Consider the following 14,307-nt stretch of genomic DNA (forward strand, 5'->3'; position numbering starts at 1 on the left):
ACTTTTTCACCCTCTTCACCCTATTCTCCTAGGGATGGGGGGGTGAGGAGCGTGTGAAGGGCTGTGTTGTCCTAGTTGGCGGCAAGGGTTTAACCAAAACAACCTGGGAGATCCCATTTTATTGAAGAGCTGTTATCTGACAGGACACATCAGACACAGTGCTGTGCAAGAGTCAGGCAAAATAGGATCAAGCCTCAAGACAAGTAGCATAAACCCAGAAAATTATCAATACATAGGAATATCACAAGAGAGACAAAAAGCAAGACAAATGCTGGGGAATGTGCAGAGAAGCAGAGGCAGGTTATTGTTGGTGAAATAGCGTCCCTTGGGCCAGTTTCCAAAGGGCAGCCCTGAGCTCCTGGTTCTTCATGCTGTAGATGAGGGGGTGCATTGCTGGAGGCACCACTGAGTACAGAATTGCCACCACTGAGTCTGGAACTGTGGAAGAGATGGAGAGGGGCTTCACGTGGGCAAACACTCCAGGGCTGACAAACAAGGAAACCACGGCCAGGTGAGGGAGGCACATGGAAAAGGCTTTGTGCCGTCCCTGCTCAGAGGGGATCCTCAGCATGGCCCTGAAGATCTGCACATAGGACACCACAATGAAAACAAAACAACCAAATACTAAACAGGCACCAATCACAATAAGCCCAGCTTCCCTGAGGTAGGAGTCTGAGCAGGAGAGCTTGAGGATCTGAGGGACTTCACAGAAGAACTGATCCACAGCATTGCCCTGGCAGAGGGATAGTGAAAATGTACTGGCCGTGTGCAGGAGAGCAGTGAGAAACCCAGTGCCCCAGGCAGCTGCTGCCATGTGGACACAAGCTCTGCTGCCCAGGAGGGTCCCGCAGTGCAGGGGCTTGCAGATGGCAATGTAGCGGTCATAGGCCATGACAGTGAGCAGACAATACTCTGCTGTGATTAAGAAGAGAAAGAAGAAGAGCTGAGCAGCACATCCTGCATAGGAGATGGCCCTGGTGTCCCAGAGGGAATTGGCCATGGCTTTGGGGACAGTGGTGGAGATGGAGCCCAGGTCAATGACAGAGAGGTTGAGGAGGAAGAAGTACATGGGGGTGTGGAGGCGGTGGTCACAGGCGATGGCAGTGATGATGAGTGCGTTTCCCAGGAGGGCAGCCAGGTAGATGCCCAGGAAGAGCCAGAAGTGCAAGAGCTGCAGTTCCCGTGTGTCTGTGAATGCCAGGAGGAGGAACTGGGTGATGGAGCTGCTGTTGGACATTTGCTCTCCGCTGTGCATGGAGGACTGTCAACAGAAGGAAAGACAGAAGTTAGGGCAGACGCCTCTCAAAAAAGTCTCTTCAATTGCTCTTAGAGACCCATGGAACTGCCCCTCCCCTTTGGGGAAGACCTTTGGATGTCACTTTTGTACACACTGTGGTTGGTTCTGGCTCATTATTCTTCGGGGAGCTATACTGCCATAAGTAATTAGGAACACGGAGTGTCCTCAGATTAAATCCACTCATGGCATCAAAGGGCTTTTCAGCTTTGTCACATCCAATTCACCCAACCACAGAGCAGAGCTGAGGGCACTTGTTTGTTTGTTTGTTCTCTTCTAGTTTCCCCTCCACACCTCAGCAGTGTTTTTATGGCAGAAATACTTGACATTTCTGGTTTGCTGCATGGAAAACCTTGTGGTTCCTAAAAGCCAAGGGGACTGTCCCTCAGTGCAGAGTGAGGACAGCCCGTCTGTCCATCAGTATTGCTCTCAGCTGCCCTGTGCTGGTACCTCTCTAGCTAAAGGATGATCACAAGGAGAAAGCTCCTCTGAAAAAAAGTGCTGAGAGTAGGAGAGGCAAATTTACAATTGCAGGTCTCCCAATCGCTCATCCCCATCTCACTGGACCCGAGGAGCATCTCAGCTCTCCCCTCCCAGCCAGGGACACAGAGGCCCCACCACAGCTGCCTACATTCAGCCCTCCAGCAGGACTGACATGGCCTTGGCACTGTCATCTCTACTCTGTGGGGCTCCGAGAAAACACAGAGATGCCACAGGAAAACTGTGCCCTTCTGGTGGGCGGCGTGGCACCCAACAGGACCCTCCAAGGGAAGGGTAAACTGTCCTAATGATGGGGCATCCTGATGGGATGGTCAGCTTACTCCCAGCCCCACACACTGCAGCTCCCAGAGACCCCAAGGGCATTTGGAGGCTTTTCCTCCATGGACAGGACATGCAGCATCAGAGTCTGAGCTGCAGCTGAATCCTCACCCCCCACCACGGCCAAAAGAAGGGGAAGAACAAGGGCAGCAGGGCCAAGAGGGGAACAGGCCAAAGTTCTCCTGCCAAGAGAGGCAGGACAGGGAGACACAGTCAGACACTCGAGCATTTCTCCTCCTTGCTGGTTGGGATGCTGGGAAGGAGTCTCAGGACTAAGCCCCTGGGATATGAAGGGGTTGGGGGCTCTACTGTGTGGGAGAGGAGACCGGGAAGTTTCTGCAGGGAAGGCATCTGCGCTGCAGGGGATGGCAGGGAGGTGCTGGAATCCCCCCTCCCATCGCCTTTCCTGTAGCAGCTCCCTCTCACTCCCTGCCCATGGCTCTGCTGCCTGGACTGTCCCTGCCAGGGGCTGTTGCTTTGTCCCCAGGTCTCCTCCCTTTCAGTGCTCAGAGACTCCATCCCACCTGCTGAGGGCTCAGCTCTGCCCTGCAGACACCTTCTGCAGCAGGGAATGGCCCAGGGGCATCTCTGGGTGTGCACGGGGTAAGGAGAAGCTCACACAAGTGCTAACCAGAAGACTGAGGCAAAGAAGTTGTTCAGTAGCTCAGCCTTATCCATATCCTGGGTGGCCAGGTCTCCTGTTCCCTTCCGGAGATGGTCCACCACTTCCCGAGCCTTGCCTTTATCCCTGACATATCTATAGAAGTTTTTCTTATTGTCTTTCTTGACATCCCTGGCTAGATTTAGTTCTGCCTGGGCTTTCGCTTGCCTGATCTGGTTCCTGGCCACTCGGACAGTCTCTCTATATTTTGCCCAGTCCACCCATCCCTGCTTCCACCCTCTATGGGCCTCCTCTTTGGTCCTGAGCTTGTCCAGCAGCTCCTTGTTCAGCCACACAGCCCTGCTGGCTATTTTGCCCGACTTCTTCTTTGGGATGCACCTCTCCTGAGTTTGGAGGAGGCGATCCTTGAATGCCAAGCAGATTCCACCGCTTTGAATGCCAACCATTCCGGGATCCCCAGGCCCAGCCCCATAGATTCAGGAATCCCCCAGCCCCATAGACTCAGGAGTCCTCCAGCCCCAGCCCCATAGATTCAGGAATCCCCCATCCACAGCCCCATAGATTCAGGCGTCCTCTATGCACAGCGCCAAAGATTTAGGCGACTCCCAGCCCCACAGATTGTGGGCTCCCCCATCGCCAGCCCCATAGAATCCCAGAATCGTCTGGGTTGGAAGGAGCCTTTAAGATCATCGCCATGACCCATGTCATGGGGGGATCTATGGGTCCTGTGGGTTGAAGCTATGGGTCCTGTTGTTGGATCTGTGGGTTGGGCAGGGGGGGATGTATGGGTTCAGGAAGTCCCATGGGGGAATCTATGCGTCCCAAGGTGGATCTATGGGTGCCAGAAGGGATCTATGCGTCTTGGGGGGGGGGGTGGGGGTTTCGCGGAATCTATGAGTCCCAAGATACAGGTTGGATCAATGGGCCACGGCCAATGGGATGAGGTTTAATAAGGCCAAGTGCCGGGTCCTGCATTTTGGTCACAACAACCCCAGGAACGCTACAGGCTTGGGGAAGAGTGGCTGTAAGGCTGCCCAGCAGAAAAGGACCTGGGGGTGTTGGTGGACAGCCGGCTTAACGTGAGCCAGCAGTGTGCCCAGGCAGCCAAGAAGGCCAACGGCATCCTGGCCTGTATCAGGAATAGCATGGCCAGCAGGAGTAGGGCAGTGATGGTGCCTCTGTACTGGGCACTGGTGAGGCCTCCCCTCGAGTGCTGTGTTCAGTTCTGGGCCCCTCACTCCAGGAGGGACATTGAGCTGCTGGAGCGTGTCCAGAGGAGAGCCACCAAGCTGGTGAGGGGTCTAGAGAAGAAGTCATATGAGGAGAGGCTGAGGGAACTGGGCATGTTTAGTTTGGAGAAGAGGAGGCTGAGGGGGGACCTCATTGCCCTCTACAACTGCCTGAAAGGAGGGTGTAGAGAGGTGGGTGTTGGCCTCTTCTCCCAAGGGAATAAGTACAGGACCAGAGGAAATGGTCTAAAGTTGCAGCAGGGGAGGATTAGATTAGATATGAGGAAGAATTACTTTACTGAGAGGGTGGTCAGGCACTGGAACAGCCTGCCCAGGGAGGTGGTGGAGTCGCCATCCCTGAAGGTATTTAAGAACTGTGTAGACATGGCACTTCAGGGCATGCTCTAGTGCCCAAGATTGTTGCTTTGCGTCTGTTTGTGGGTGGGTGTGGGGTGTGGTTGTGCGTGTTTGTTTTGGTTTTGGTTTTTTTGTTTGTTTGGTGGGTTTTCTTTTGGGTTTTTTTTGTTGGTGTGACTCGATGATCTCAAAGGTCCCTTCCAACCAAGAAGATTCTGTGATTCTGTGAATGTATGAGGGTGATGAAAGGGAAGAACTTAGAAGCGGGAAAGAGAGAAAAGGAGAACCAAAGGTTCGGCTCAGCATGTGATGAGCCCAGTTGGGGGTTACCTGCCCAACAACCTTGAGTCAAGGACTTGAGTGGGCAAAAAAAAGCTCCAGCTGAGTGAACCAAACTTATGTCTGCTCATTTCTATGGTCACGGGGGACCTGAGCGATCTCCTTATCATTGTCAAGGGAGGAGCCATGGTGAATCATTCACTCATGCTGGATGGGGCCTTGGGAGGTCTCCACGGAGAGTTGGAGAAAGGAGAAACGTGGGTTGGGCTGTATGTATGCTGGCTATGTTAGTTTAGGCTGTGTACTTATAGACACGCAGAGTCTATAAGTTTCCCTTCAGGAGCTTGTCTTAGACCCTCTGTCTATCTGGGAGCTGGCCCCAGGATCCCCTCATTTCCCCAGTCCCCCCACGCACCTACAAACACACACGCAAATGGCTCTCTCCAGCGCAGACTCTCAGCCTCATTCAGGCTGGAAGGTGCCAGCTTCCGCTTTCTCTGTGCTTCCTCTTCATGCTGGATGTTAGTCAGGAGCTCCTTTCTCGCCCATTGCTGCCTCCTCCCACCCATTTTCTGCATCTCAGGGTGGACAATTCTATATCCTGAAGACGTGAGCCTTGAGCACAGAACACTCTCTGTGCACCTCTTTTCCACGAGGCTGCATCCCATAGCATTTTTGCAAGCAGGTCCTGCAGCAGGCCAAAGCCTGCTCTCCTGTGTCCTGCTCTTTGCCTTGTTCCTTTATGGAAGGGCCTGCAAACATGAGGCTTCTTCCAAATTGTCTGAAGAAGGGTTCATCTACCTCCTCTTCCAGATCAAGAGATCCATAGCAGACATCTACCCACCACAATGTTGCCCATGAGCGTCTGCCCTCTCGTGCCGCCCGCTGACTGCCCGTCCCCAGGCAGAGCTGCCTTCCTGCTGCTCTCTCACAGAAAGAGCAATTTCCCCCTCCACATCCAGACACGTGGCTTTATCAGTACCAGACCCCCAAGACCCTACCGCTTCTCCAGGAGGTGGTTTGGGCCACATTATCTACCCACAGCCAACCTGCAGACTTTCTGGGCTCTCCAGTATCCACTCCAGGCTTAGGGACTCAAAAATAACTAGCTCTCAGGCCTCTTCTGCTTGCTGGCTGCTCTGGGGTGATGTTTGCTAGTGGTTACACCTGCTGACACATACACCAACACGACATGCACACACACACAGGTCTCTCCAGTTGCTGCCCCCCCAGAGAATCACAGAATCATAGAATATCTCAAGTTGGAAGGGACCCATAAGGATCATAAAGTCCAACTCCCTGCTCCTCACAGGAGTACCTAGAACTAAACCATATGACGAAGAGTGTTGTCCAGATGCTCCTTGACCTCTGACAGGCTTGCTGCCGTTACCACTTCCCTGGGGAGCCGTTCCAGTGACCCACCACCCTCTCAGTGAAGAACCTTTTCCTCATGTCCAACCTGAACGTTCCTTGATGCAGCCACATTCCATTTCTTCATGTCCTACAGCTGGTCACCAGAGAGAGGAGATCAGCACCTCCCCTCCGCTGCCCTCCTTGAGAAAGTTGCAGACTGCAATAAAGTCACCCCTCAGCCTTCTCTTCTCCAAGCTGAACAAGAACGTGAGCCCCTGTGACTTGTGGTTCCCACTTGAGTGGCTACCACTTGGACCTCCATCCGTATGAAAAGAGAGAGCCCCCTCCTCCCAGCTTCCCACCCACCATACCATCCACTTCTTCAGCCTAGACAGCATGCATCTGGCTATAAGGACACTGTGGGAGATGATGTCAAAGGCCTTGCGAAAGGCCAGGTCCACAGCATTTGTTCCTGGAGTCACACACAGAAATGTCGGGGTGCTGCCAGGTGCCCACGTCTCAGCTGACCTTGTGCGCTTCTTATACACACGGGGGTGATCAGAGACGGGAGTCCTTTCCTTGCACACGCAGAGGCAGAGCACTGCAGCAGTCCCAGTGTCCCTCTGACCTCCTGCTGCCGCTCCTGGGGGCTGGGAGGCACTGCAGAGCTGTGGTGTATCGCCCTGCTCTGCACTTGCCCTGAGGAACGGACACGGGGACGTGGGTTCAAGGGAGCACATCCCAGTGCTGCATTCGGGTGTTTTGCCAGGGGAGTTACTCTCCAAGTGAAGTGACCTCCAGACACTGTCTGTCCCACAGGCCTTCATGGAACCCCCAGGAAGAGCTGATGGTGTTTGTGCTCACCCGGGTCCATCTCCCCACACGCACACAAAGTGCATGCTTAGGTCTCACCTGTACAATGCCAAGATGGATTCTGACCTCGTCATTCAATGTCCCTCAGTGGCGGGACAAACAACCTCTCCAAGCTGGGGTGGGAGGCTGGTACTGGAAACGGTGGTTGTTATTGGCCGGCCTGTGATGATGGCCCTGGGGCAGCTTCCCTGGGATGCCCAGGGAACACGAGCACAGCCCAGACCCTGCTCTGCTGCTCCTTCACGTCTCTCGCAGGAGCCTGGCAGTGGGAAGACACCGCTGTGTGCCCCCACCCTGCACGCTCCCACGCTTTAGCTGTTCACTGGGGTTTTCCCCTGGAGGACACTTGTCAGCTCAGCCATCCCAGACCCTCCATGGCTCTTGCCACCTCTTTGCCCTCTCCCCAGCCAAGCCCAGCAGAGCTTCCTATTAGAGGAAAAGGAAGCCAGTGAGAATGTCCACCCAGCTGGCATGCTGAGGAGATCTCCACCCCGGGCAGCTTGCAGCCTCAACTGCCAAACTTGTTCCCCAGGACAGCATGAGAGAATTGGCCCAGGAGATGCTCAGGCAGCTCCTTTTGCTCCAGGGACAGGGCAGCCTGCCCCGAGCTGCCACCCACAGCAAAGGGTTTCTCTTTCCATGTCTCCCCTGGACACACACGGTGCCCTGCTCTTCTCCTGGGACATCCCGTCTCCCCAAAGAGGCTTTTCCCTCAAGAGCTTATCTGTGCTGGCCTGGCCAGCCATTCTTGCACCCCTTCCCCAGGCTTCCCACAGCCCCCAGGCTGGTGGTGTTGCTCTGCAGAGCAAGTGGGCTGTGGTGCCCAGGGCCGTGCTGGTCAGGCTGGGAGGCAGACGCAGCTCAGGGTGGCTACTGAGCCCCCAGCTCAGCACCAAGACTCTGACCCTGCAGAAGATCTCGGACAAACACATCGGCACAGGGTCCTTTATTTTATTTAAACACAAAGAGAGAACAGCTCCTTATTTACACAGGCTCTGGGTCATGCAAGACAGGATTATAGTCACATAGAAACAGGAAAAAGAATTATTTCGTTTATTTTTTTTTATTTTTGGAGGGCATGAATACAACCAAGAAAAGATAAAACCAAATATACCAAACCAAAAAAGTCTACAAAAGATAGGTTAGGTGTGTAATGAGTTACATCACGAGTGATGTGCAAAAGAAGATGGGAATTTCACTGCTGCTTCTGAGAAGGAAGCGGTCATCAGTTTCCTTAGGGCATCATTGAGCTCCTTGTTCCTCAGGCTGTAGATGAGGGGGTTCAGTACTGGAGGCACCACTGAGTACTGAAATGATAGGAACAGGTTCAGGGATGGGGAGGAGATGGAGGGGGGCTTTGGGTAGGCAACCATGCCAGTGCTGATAAACAGGGAGACCACGGCCAGGTGAGGGAGGCACATGGAAAAGGCTTTGTGCCGTCCCTGCTCAGAGGGCATCCTCAGCACGGCCCTGAAGATCTGCACATAGGACACCACAATGAAAACAAAACAACCAAATGCTAAACAGACACTGACCACAAGAAGCCACACTTCCCTGAGGTAGGAGTCTGAGCAGGAGAGCTTGAGGATCTGGGGGATTTCACAGAAGAACTGGTCCACAGCATTGCCCTGGCAGAGGGGTAGGGAAAATGTATTGGCCGTGTGCAGCACAGTGTAGAGGAAAACACTGCCCCAGGCAGCTGCTGCCATGTGGACACAAGCTCTGCTGCCCAGGAGGGTCCCGTGGTGCAGGGGTTTGCAGATGGCAACATAGCGGTCGTATGCCATGATGGTGAGGAGAGAAAACTCTGCTGAAATGAAAAAGACAAACAGAAAGAGCTGGGCAACACATCCTGCAAAGGAGATGGCCCTGGTGTCCCAGAGGGAGTTGGCCATGGCTTTGGGGACAGTGGTGGAGATGCAGCCCAGGTCAATGACAGAGAGGTTGAGGAGGAAGAAATACATGGGGGTGTGGAGGTGGTGGTCACAGGCGATGGTGGTGATGATGAGTGCGTTTCCCAGGAGGGCAGCCAGGTAGATGCCCAGGAAGAGCCAGAAGTGCAAGAGCTGCAGCTCCCGTGTGTCTGCAAACGTCAGGAGGAGGAACCGGGTGATGGAGCTGCTGTTGGACATCTCCTGCCTCTGGGCATCGATCACTGAACAAAGAGGAAAGGACAGAGGCAAGGTTGGGGAGAATTGTATGAGCACAATCAAAGCCATTCCTCATCCTACACACTCCCTGCCACTTTGCCATTTCTATGAGATCATTCAGCTCTGTGCCTGGAGCTCTGACTGCTGCTGGCCGAGTGTGCCGGGAGAAGCAGGACGTCTGCCCACAGGCTGATGAGGAGTCAGCCCTGCTCTGCAACAGCAGATTCCTGGGAATGGTGTGGGCTGTCCTTGTTTTCAAATTTCTCAGATAAACCTCTCCTCATGCAAAAGGGCTCGTCACTATCTGCACCCCCATTGCCAAGAAACCATAGTCACAAAAGAGTTTGAGAGAGGCTCTTTTGCAGCTCTCTCCCATCTCAGCTGAAGATTTTCTTGCATTTCAGGAACCCTCATTATTTCTGCTACATTCAGGGACAACAAAGTGAGACCTTTGAGGCAGAGGATCACCTGTGGGTTAGTGCAGAGAGAGGGGAGATGGTCTGTCCCTCTATCTTGCTCCCAACAGCCCTCTCTGCTTGTGCCTTTCTGAGACAGGGGGTCATCACACTCACACGGTGACCTGAAAAGAACTGGGCACTGCTGAGAGCAGAGAAAGCCACCGCCGAGGGCTCGGTGTCTCCCCCTTCAAGGTCTCAGCACCCCACTTCTGGCCAAGGACGCACAGGGTTCATTTCACAAACCCAGCGGCATTTCCTTGGTCGTAGCATCTCTCCGCTTCTCCACAGGGCACTCAGGTAACACCAGGATGCTCTAGGACAGATTTGCATCCTGGAAGGCAGCTCAGTGCTTGGAAGGACACCCCATGGAGAAACCCAAGTGTCCTAATGATGGTGTCTCAGTAAGGGAGAGCCAGCTCGTTCCTCAGGGGATGACACAGCCCCACACCTCAGAGCCCACAGTCACATTGCCCACAGCCCCACAGGTCAGAGGAGAGCTTGGACACTTCGTTCCCATGGACACACCTGCCTGGGAGGAATCACAAGAGCAGTGCCTCACTCGGCTGCTGCAACTCCCATCCCCAGAGAGCCCGACTGAGAGAACAAGATGACAATATCAGAGACAAGTGGAGAAACAAGTTAAAATGCAGGGATGGTCTGGCTGAGAGAGACAAGTGGAGAGAGAGCCGGGCACTCAGGACAGCATTACCCTCACCCAGCTGGGCACACCACCTCCCCAGCAGGAACTTTGCTGGGCCGGTTCTCTCAGCTCCTGTGCTCTGGAGGGAAAAACGGACACACGCGGTTAGGGAGATGTCCCACAGCTCTGCTGGAGCTCTGGCTTCACAGGAGGGTTGTTCATGCCTTGGACCACAAAGCCTTGAGGACAGGGCTTTGCTGGGTGGGACAGGAGGCAAGGGGGCTTGCTCAGAGGAAGGGGTCTGCATTGGAGGGGATCACACAGAGAGTTCTGAATTCTCCCTCCCACAACATTTCTGGTTTAATTTCCTCTCCCTCCCTGATCATATCCCTTCTGCCAGGAGATTTTCCTCCTGGAAGGTGTTTCCCTGCCCCATGACTTTTCCCCATCAGTGCTCACAGATCCCACCCTGACCTCTGCGCACTCACCATGGCCCTACAGAAACCTGCCTGTTTGCAGGGCACTGCCTGGGCGCAGTTTGCATCCTGTTTGCAGGTGGAAAAGGGCTGTTGAGAGCAACCCTGATGGGTCCAGGAAAGGCGATGCTGGTGCTGTCGATGGGCAGAGGAGTGGCTGAAGGCACTCTAGGAGGTTCCTGGCAGACCTACTGATCTTTCAAAGTTACAGCTCCAGAGTCTCAGTGACTTCTTCCAACTTGAGAACTCCTTAAACATTTATCCCTTTTTCCACCTCCCCTCCCCCACAAGTCAAAAAATAAAAAATAAAATCAGGAAAGCTCTTTACCTAAAACTTAATCCCTGCCACGACCTTTGCCTTGAAAACTCCCCTCGGAAGTGTCCTATGGGCAATCTGCATCTGTGAGCAGCCCTGATGCACACAGTACCCTCTTGACAGCAGGACATTCTCCTGCCAGGTGTTGCCTCTTCCCCCCATGGCTTCTGACCACACTGCTGTGGGGAGCTCCCCAGGAAGGCTGAGAGCTGACCCTGCCAGGCGGAAGAGTCCCTGCCCCAGCACACAGTTCCCTGGGACACAGGGACCCTGCTCGGAAGGACAGCCCTCTTACCCCTGGGGAACATCCAGCTTCACACTCCCGGTGTGAAGCCATCCCTGGGAGAAGGCAGCTGATGTGCCCTCTCCCTTTGAAAGAGCCTTAGGAAAGCCGTGCTCCAAAGCAAGTCCTTTTTCTCTACTCTGAAAAAACGGTGAGAGATGTCCTGAGAGATGCCACAGGCTGAGGGATGTGCCATTTCAGGAACCGCAGCTGCATTGCCCTGCAGCCAGAGACTTACCCTGTCAAGGGCTGTGAAGATTTCTCCTCCAGTGAGCTCTCAGACATCCTCCCAGTCCTGACCACCTTTAAGCCCTCTCTCTGCCTGTCTCCTCTCCCTGAGATACCCTGGGAGTGCCCTCAGCCCTGCTGCGCTTGGCAGAGGAGCTGCTCCTGGGCAGAGCTGTCTCTCTGCAGCGCTGCCCCGTGGCCATGAGCTCCCTCCGTCCCAGGAGCCCGGCCCAGCTCAGCAGCAGAGGAACAGCCCAAGGCAGCGCTTTCTTTGCCCCCTCTGGGCTCCCTGGAGATGGCCCTGGGGCTCCAGGGGAACGTGCTGTGAAGCAGGCTGAAGTCATCACTGATGTTTCCTCTCTCAGCTGGGGAGAGGCGCTTCTTTCCAGAACTGTCAATTCTCCTCTCAAAGTTACTTCAAAGGTCACTGGTTTTGGTATCATTTAATAGTAAGACAGGACACCCAGACAGTGACAGGCAGGGATCTCCATTACTCCTGCTGAGAGAAGGCATTCCGCTGAGTCAATAAACCATCTCATCCTGCGTTTCTATTGCTGGCATTTGAAGGAGACTCAGCTCCCTCCCTTGCCTGTCCCAAACCCACTGGAGGTGGGATTCCTCTTGCCTCAGGGGTTCAGGTGGGCACAAAAATAGGCTCCTGCATGTGAGCTCCTTGTCTCAGCTCCCATCTTCATCCATGGAGATGGAGGGCAGGATTGGGCTGTTCAAACACAACACCTGGTGACACGGAAGGTCTCAGGGGTGGTCAAAGATAGGTGTAGGGAACCGCAAGCTCTAATGGAGCAGTTCTTAGAGACAGGGAAACATCTTGGAGATCTCATCTATGAGCCTGGTGGGAAATCCTTTGGCCAAGTGAAATGACAGCCGATGTCCCAAAAAAGCCAGGAGAATATTCTCCTACTCGTTATGTTCATGTCAGGTTTTAGAGGTATTCATATCAACGACTGCTGTCCTGTGCCATAGGGAGAGCAAGGTCCCTCTCTTTTCCATCAGCTGAATTTACCAGCTCTCAAGTGACTACAAGGGCATTTGTCCCACGTTCAGCTCCATATGGCCTGACAGAATTCAGGGCAGCTACTCAATTCAATGTTCAAATCCAGGGCCACAGAGGAACATGAGACTCCAAGGCTGGCCTGGACCACACGGGACCTGCAGGGAAGCAGTTCCCATTCAGGGTGGATGTGTCACAGATGGCCCAGACGGCATCGCAGAGAGTGCAGTAGGGTGTCTGTTCCCTTGACTGATGCCTTCTGTCAGAGGCGCCAGTCATCAGGTGGCATCAGAGAGGCAAGGTCTGTCCCTTCGCTACCCAAGAGCTGCAGGCATTGCATGGACATGGAACACATCACACAGGGATCTTTACTCACTCCCTTGAGGAAACAATCAATGGAAAGACCAATAATTGTCACTGTGGGCCTGGATACATCTTGTCCTCAAGGGCAGCATTGTCCTGGCTCAGCAACGGTCCATATCAGAACTCAATTGAAACTCCAAAGGGAGTTCCAGGGCACCAAGATGAGCTTTTGGTAATTCAGGAAGAGTTAAAGGAGAACAAGAGATAACATAGGGCCACTGCTGAATTTAGGAGGAGAAGGTGTAGATAAATCTGAGATACTCTATGTTCTCTTTCCCTGAGTTGCCACCAGCGAGGCCTCCCAGGTCTTTTTCTTTGAGGCAGGATGGTGGAGGAGAAGAATGAGCAGTGGATGGGGAACCAAGCCAGGGGTTACCTGAGCAAACTACACACTTACCAGACCATGGGACATGAGTGTTGGCATCCAAGGTTGTTGAAAGAGTGGTTATAACCAGGAGGTGCTGGTCTGCGCTGATCCCAGTAAGAAAGGCACTCGGACTCCACAAGGTCTCTTTTAAAATCCTGTTCATGAGGGGAGCACTATAAGGGCAGTATCCCAGAGGCAATCTTATGTCTGTTTAGATGGTGGGAACCCCAGGAGGTGTAGCATTGAATGGGCCTTCGACCCCAATGCAGCAAACCATGCAGACCCCACCCATAGAAGACAGTCTCCTGGTCTGGTCACTCAAGCAACTGTGAGAAATGAGCTAAGTTTTGCTTCAGCTAATTGATGCATTCCTGTTAGTATGTATATACTAACAAGAGAAGCTTAGTGATTCCTATCACAGTAGAGTCTAATCAATTGTAGCCAATTCATCTTCAGAGTTGCCCTTGGTCTGTCAAGGGACCCTTGTCTTGCAGAATGAAATCTAAGTGAAGAGAAACAGATTGGAATGGAACCTTCAACGCAGGAACCCAAGAGATAGAGGAGTAACACTAAGACCAAAGAAACCAGTCTTGGACGGTAAATCTGCCGAGTGGGCTGTGGAGACTGCCAAGTAGGCCGGGTTCATTTAGAGGACAGCTGATGAAGAGGAGGATACGACCACCTGATGAAGCAAACGACCACCAGAGTGCTTGTAGATTCTACTAATGGACAGTAGATGGCGGCAAAGACTGTGAAATAACGTGTAGCATAACCAAAGGCGTGTTTAGGATCATGATTCTTTGAAGTAGGTGTGTTTATGCCTTATACGGCGAAAAGAGGTGAACTAGACCTGTAATAAGTGAGGCGGTCAAGAAGAATGTGAGCTCCAACTTCTCAACCAATGAGAAGAGAGACAGAAACCCAGGCGGCTGGGATAGGCTATAAGTACCTGAAAACTGAGCGAGGGGGTGTGCCTCTGCTTTGAGATGCACCCAATTCAGCACTGTTTCGTATAATATTTTTAATAATTTTTTATTTTTTAAATCCTTGCTTCAGCGACTTTGTTCACTATTAAATTCTAATTGTGAGCAGGTGTTTCTCACCCAACTCTAGGATTTTCTTGCAAGGAAACCACGCTATTCATCATCTCAACAGTCAAAGAGAAAGGACGTTTTCACGAGAACTTCC

At 53.1% G+C, this 14,307-nt stretch overlaps 2 protein-coding genes across 2 annotated transcripts; both read right to left on the reverse strand.

Moving 5' to 3' along the window:
* Positions 1 to 301: 301 nt before the first annotated feature.
* On the reverse strand, positions 302 to 1,237 carry LOC141477717 (olfactory receptor 14A16-like). Its single transcript, XM_074166968.1, has one exon. It carries the CDS (start codon positions 1,235 to 1,237, stop codon positions 302 to 304), a length of 936 nt encoding a protein of 311 aa, XP_074023069.1.
* A 6,666-nt stretch (positions 1,238 to 7,903) lies between these two features.
* On the reverse strand, positions 7,904 to 8,958 carry LOC141477716 (olfactory receptor 14C36-like). The gene has a single exon (XM_074166967.1). The coding sequence runs from the start codon at positions 8,956 to 8,958 to the stop codon at positions 7,990 to 7,992; it is 969 nt and encodes a 322-aa protein (XP_074023068.1). The 3' UTR covers positions 7,904 to 7,989.
* Between the last annotated feature and the right edge of the window lie 5,349 nt (positions 8,959 to 14,307).

The sequence above is a fragment of the Numenius arquata genome, unplaced genomic scaffold (assembly GCF_964106895.1).
Source record: "Numenius arquata unplaced genomic scaffold, bNumArq3.hap1.1 HAP1_SCAFFOLD_398, whole genome shotgun sequence".
Classification (NCBI taxonomy): domain Eukaryota; kingdom Metazoa; phylum Chordata; class Aves; order Charadriiformes; family Scolopacidae; genus Numenius; species Numenius arquata.

What these genes read in the sequence shown, in the direction of transcription:
- LOC141477716 (XM_074166967.1), bottom strand. Translation starts at nt 8,958, where the DNA reads ATGTCCAACAGCAGCTCCATCACCCGGTTCCTCCTCCTGACGTTTGCA.
- LOC141477717 (XM_074166968.1), bottom strand. Translation starts at nt 1,237, where the DNA reads ATGTCCAACAGCAGCTCCATCACCCAGTTCCTCCTCCTGGCATTCACA.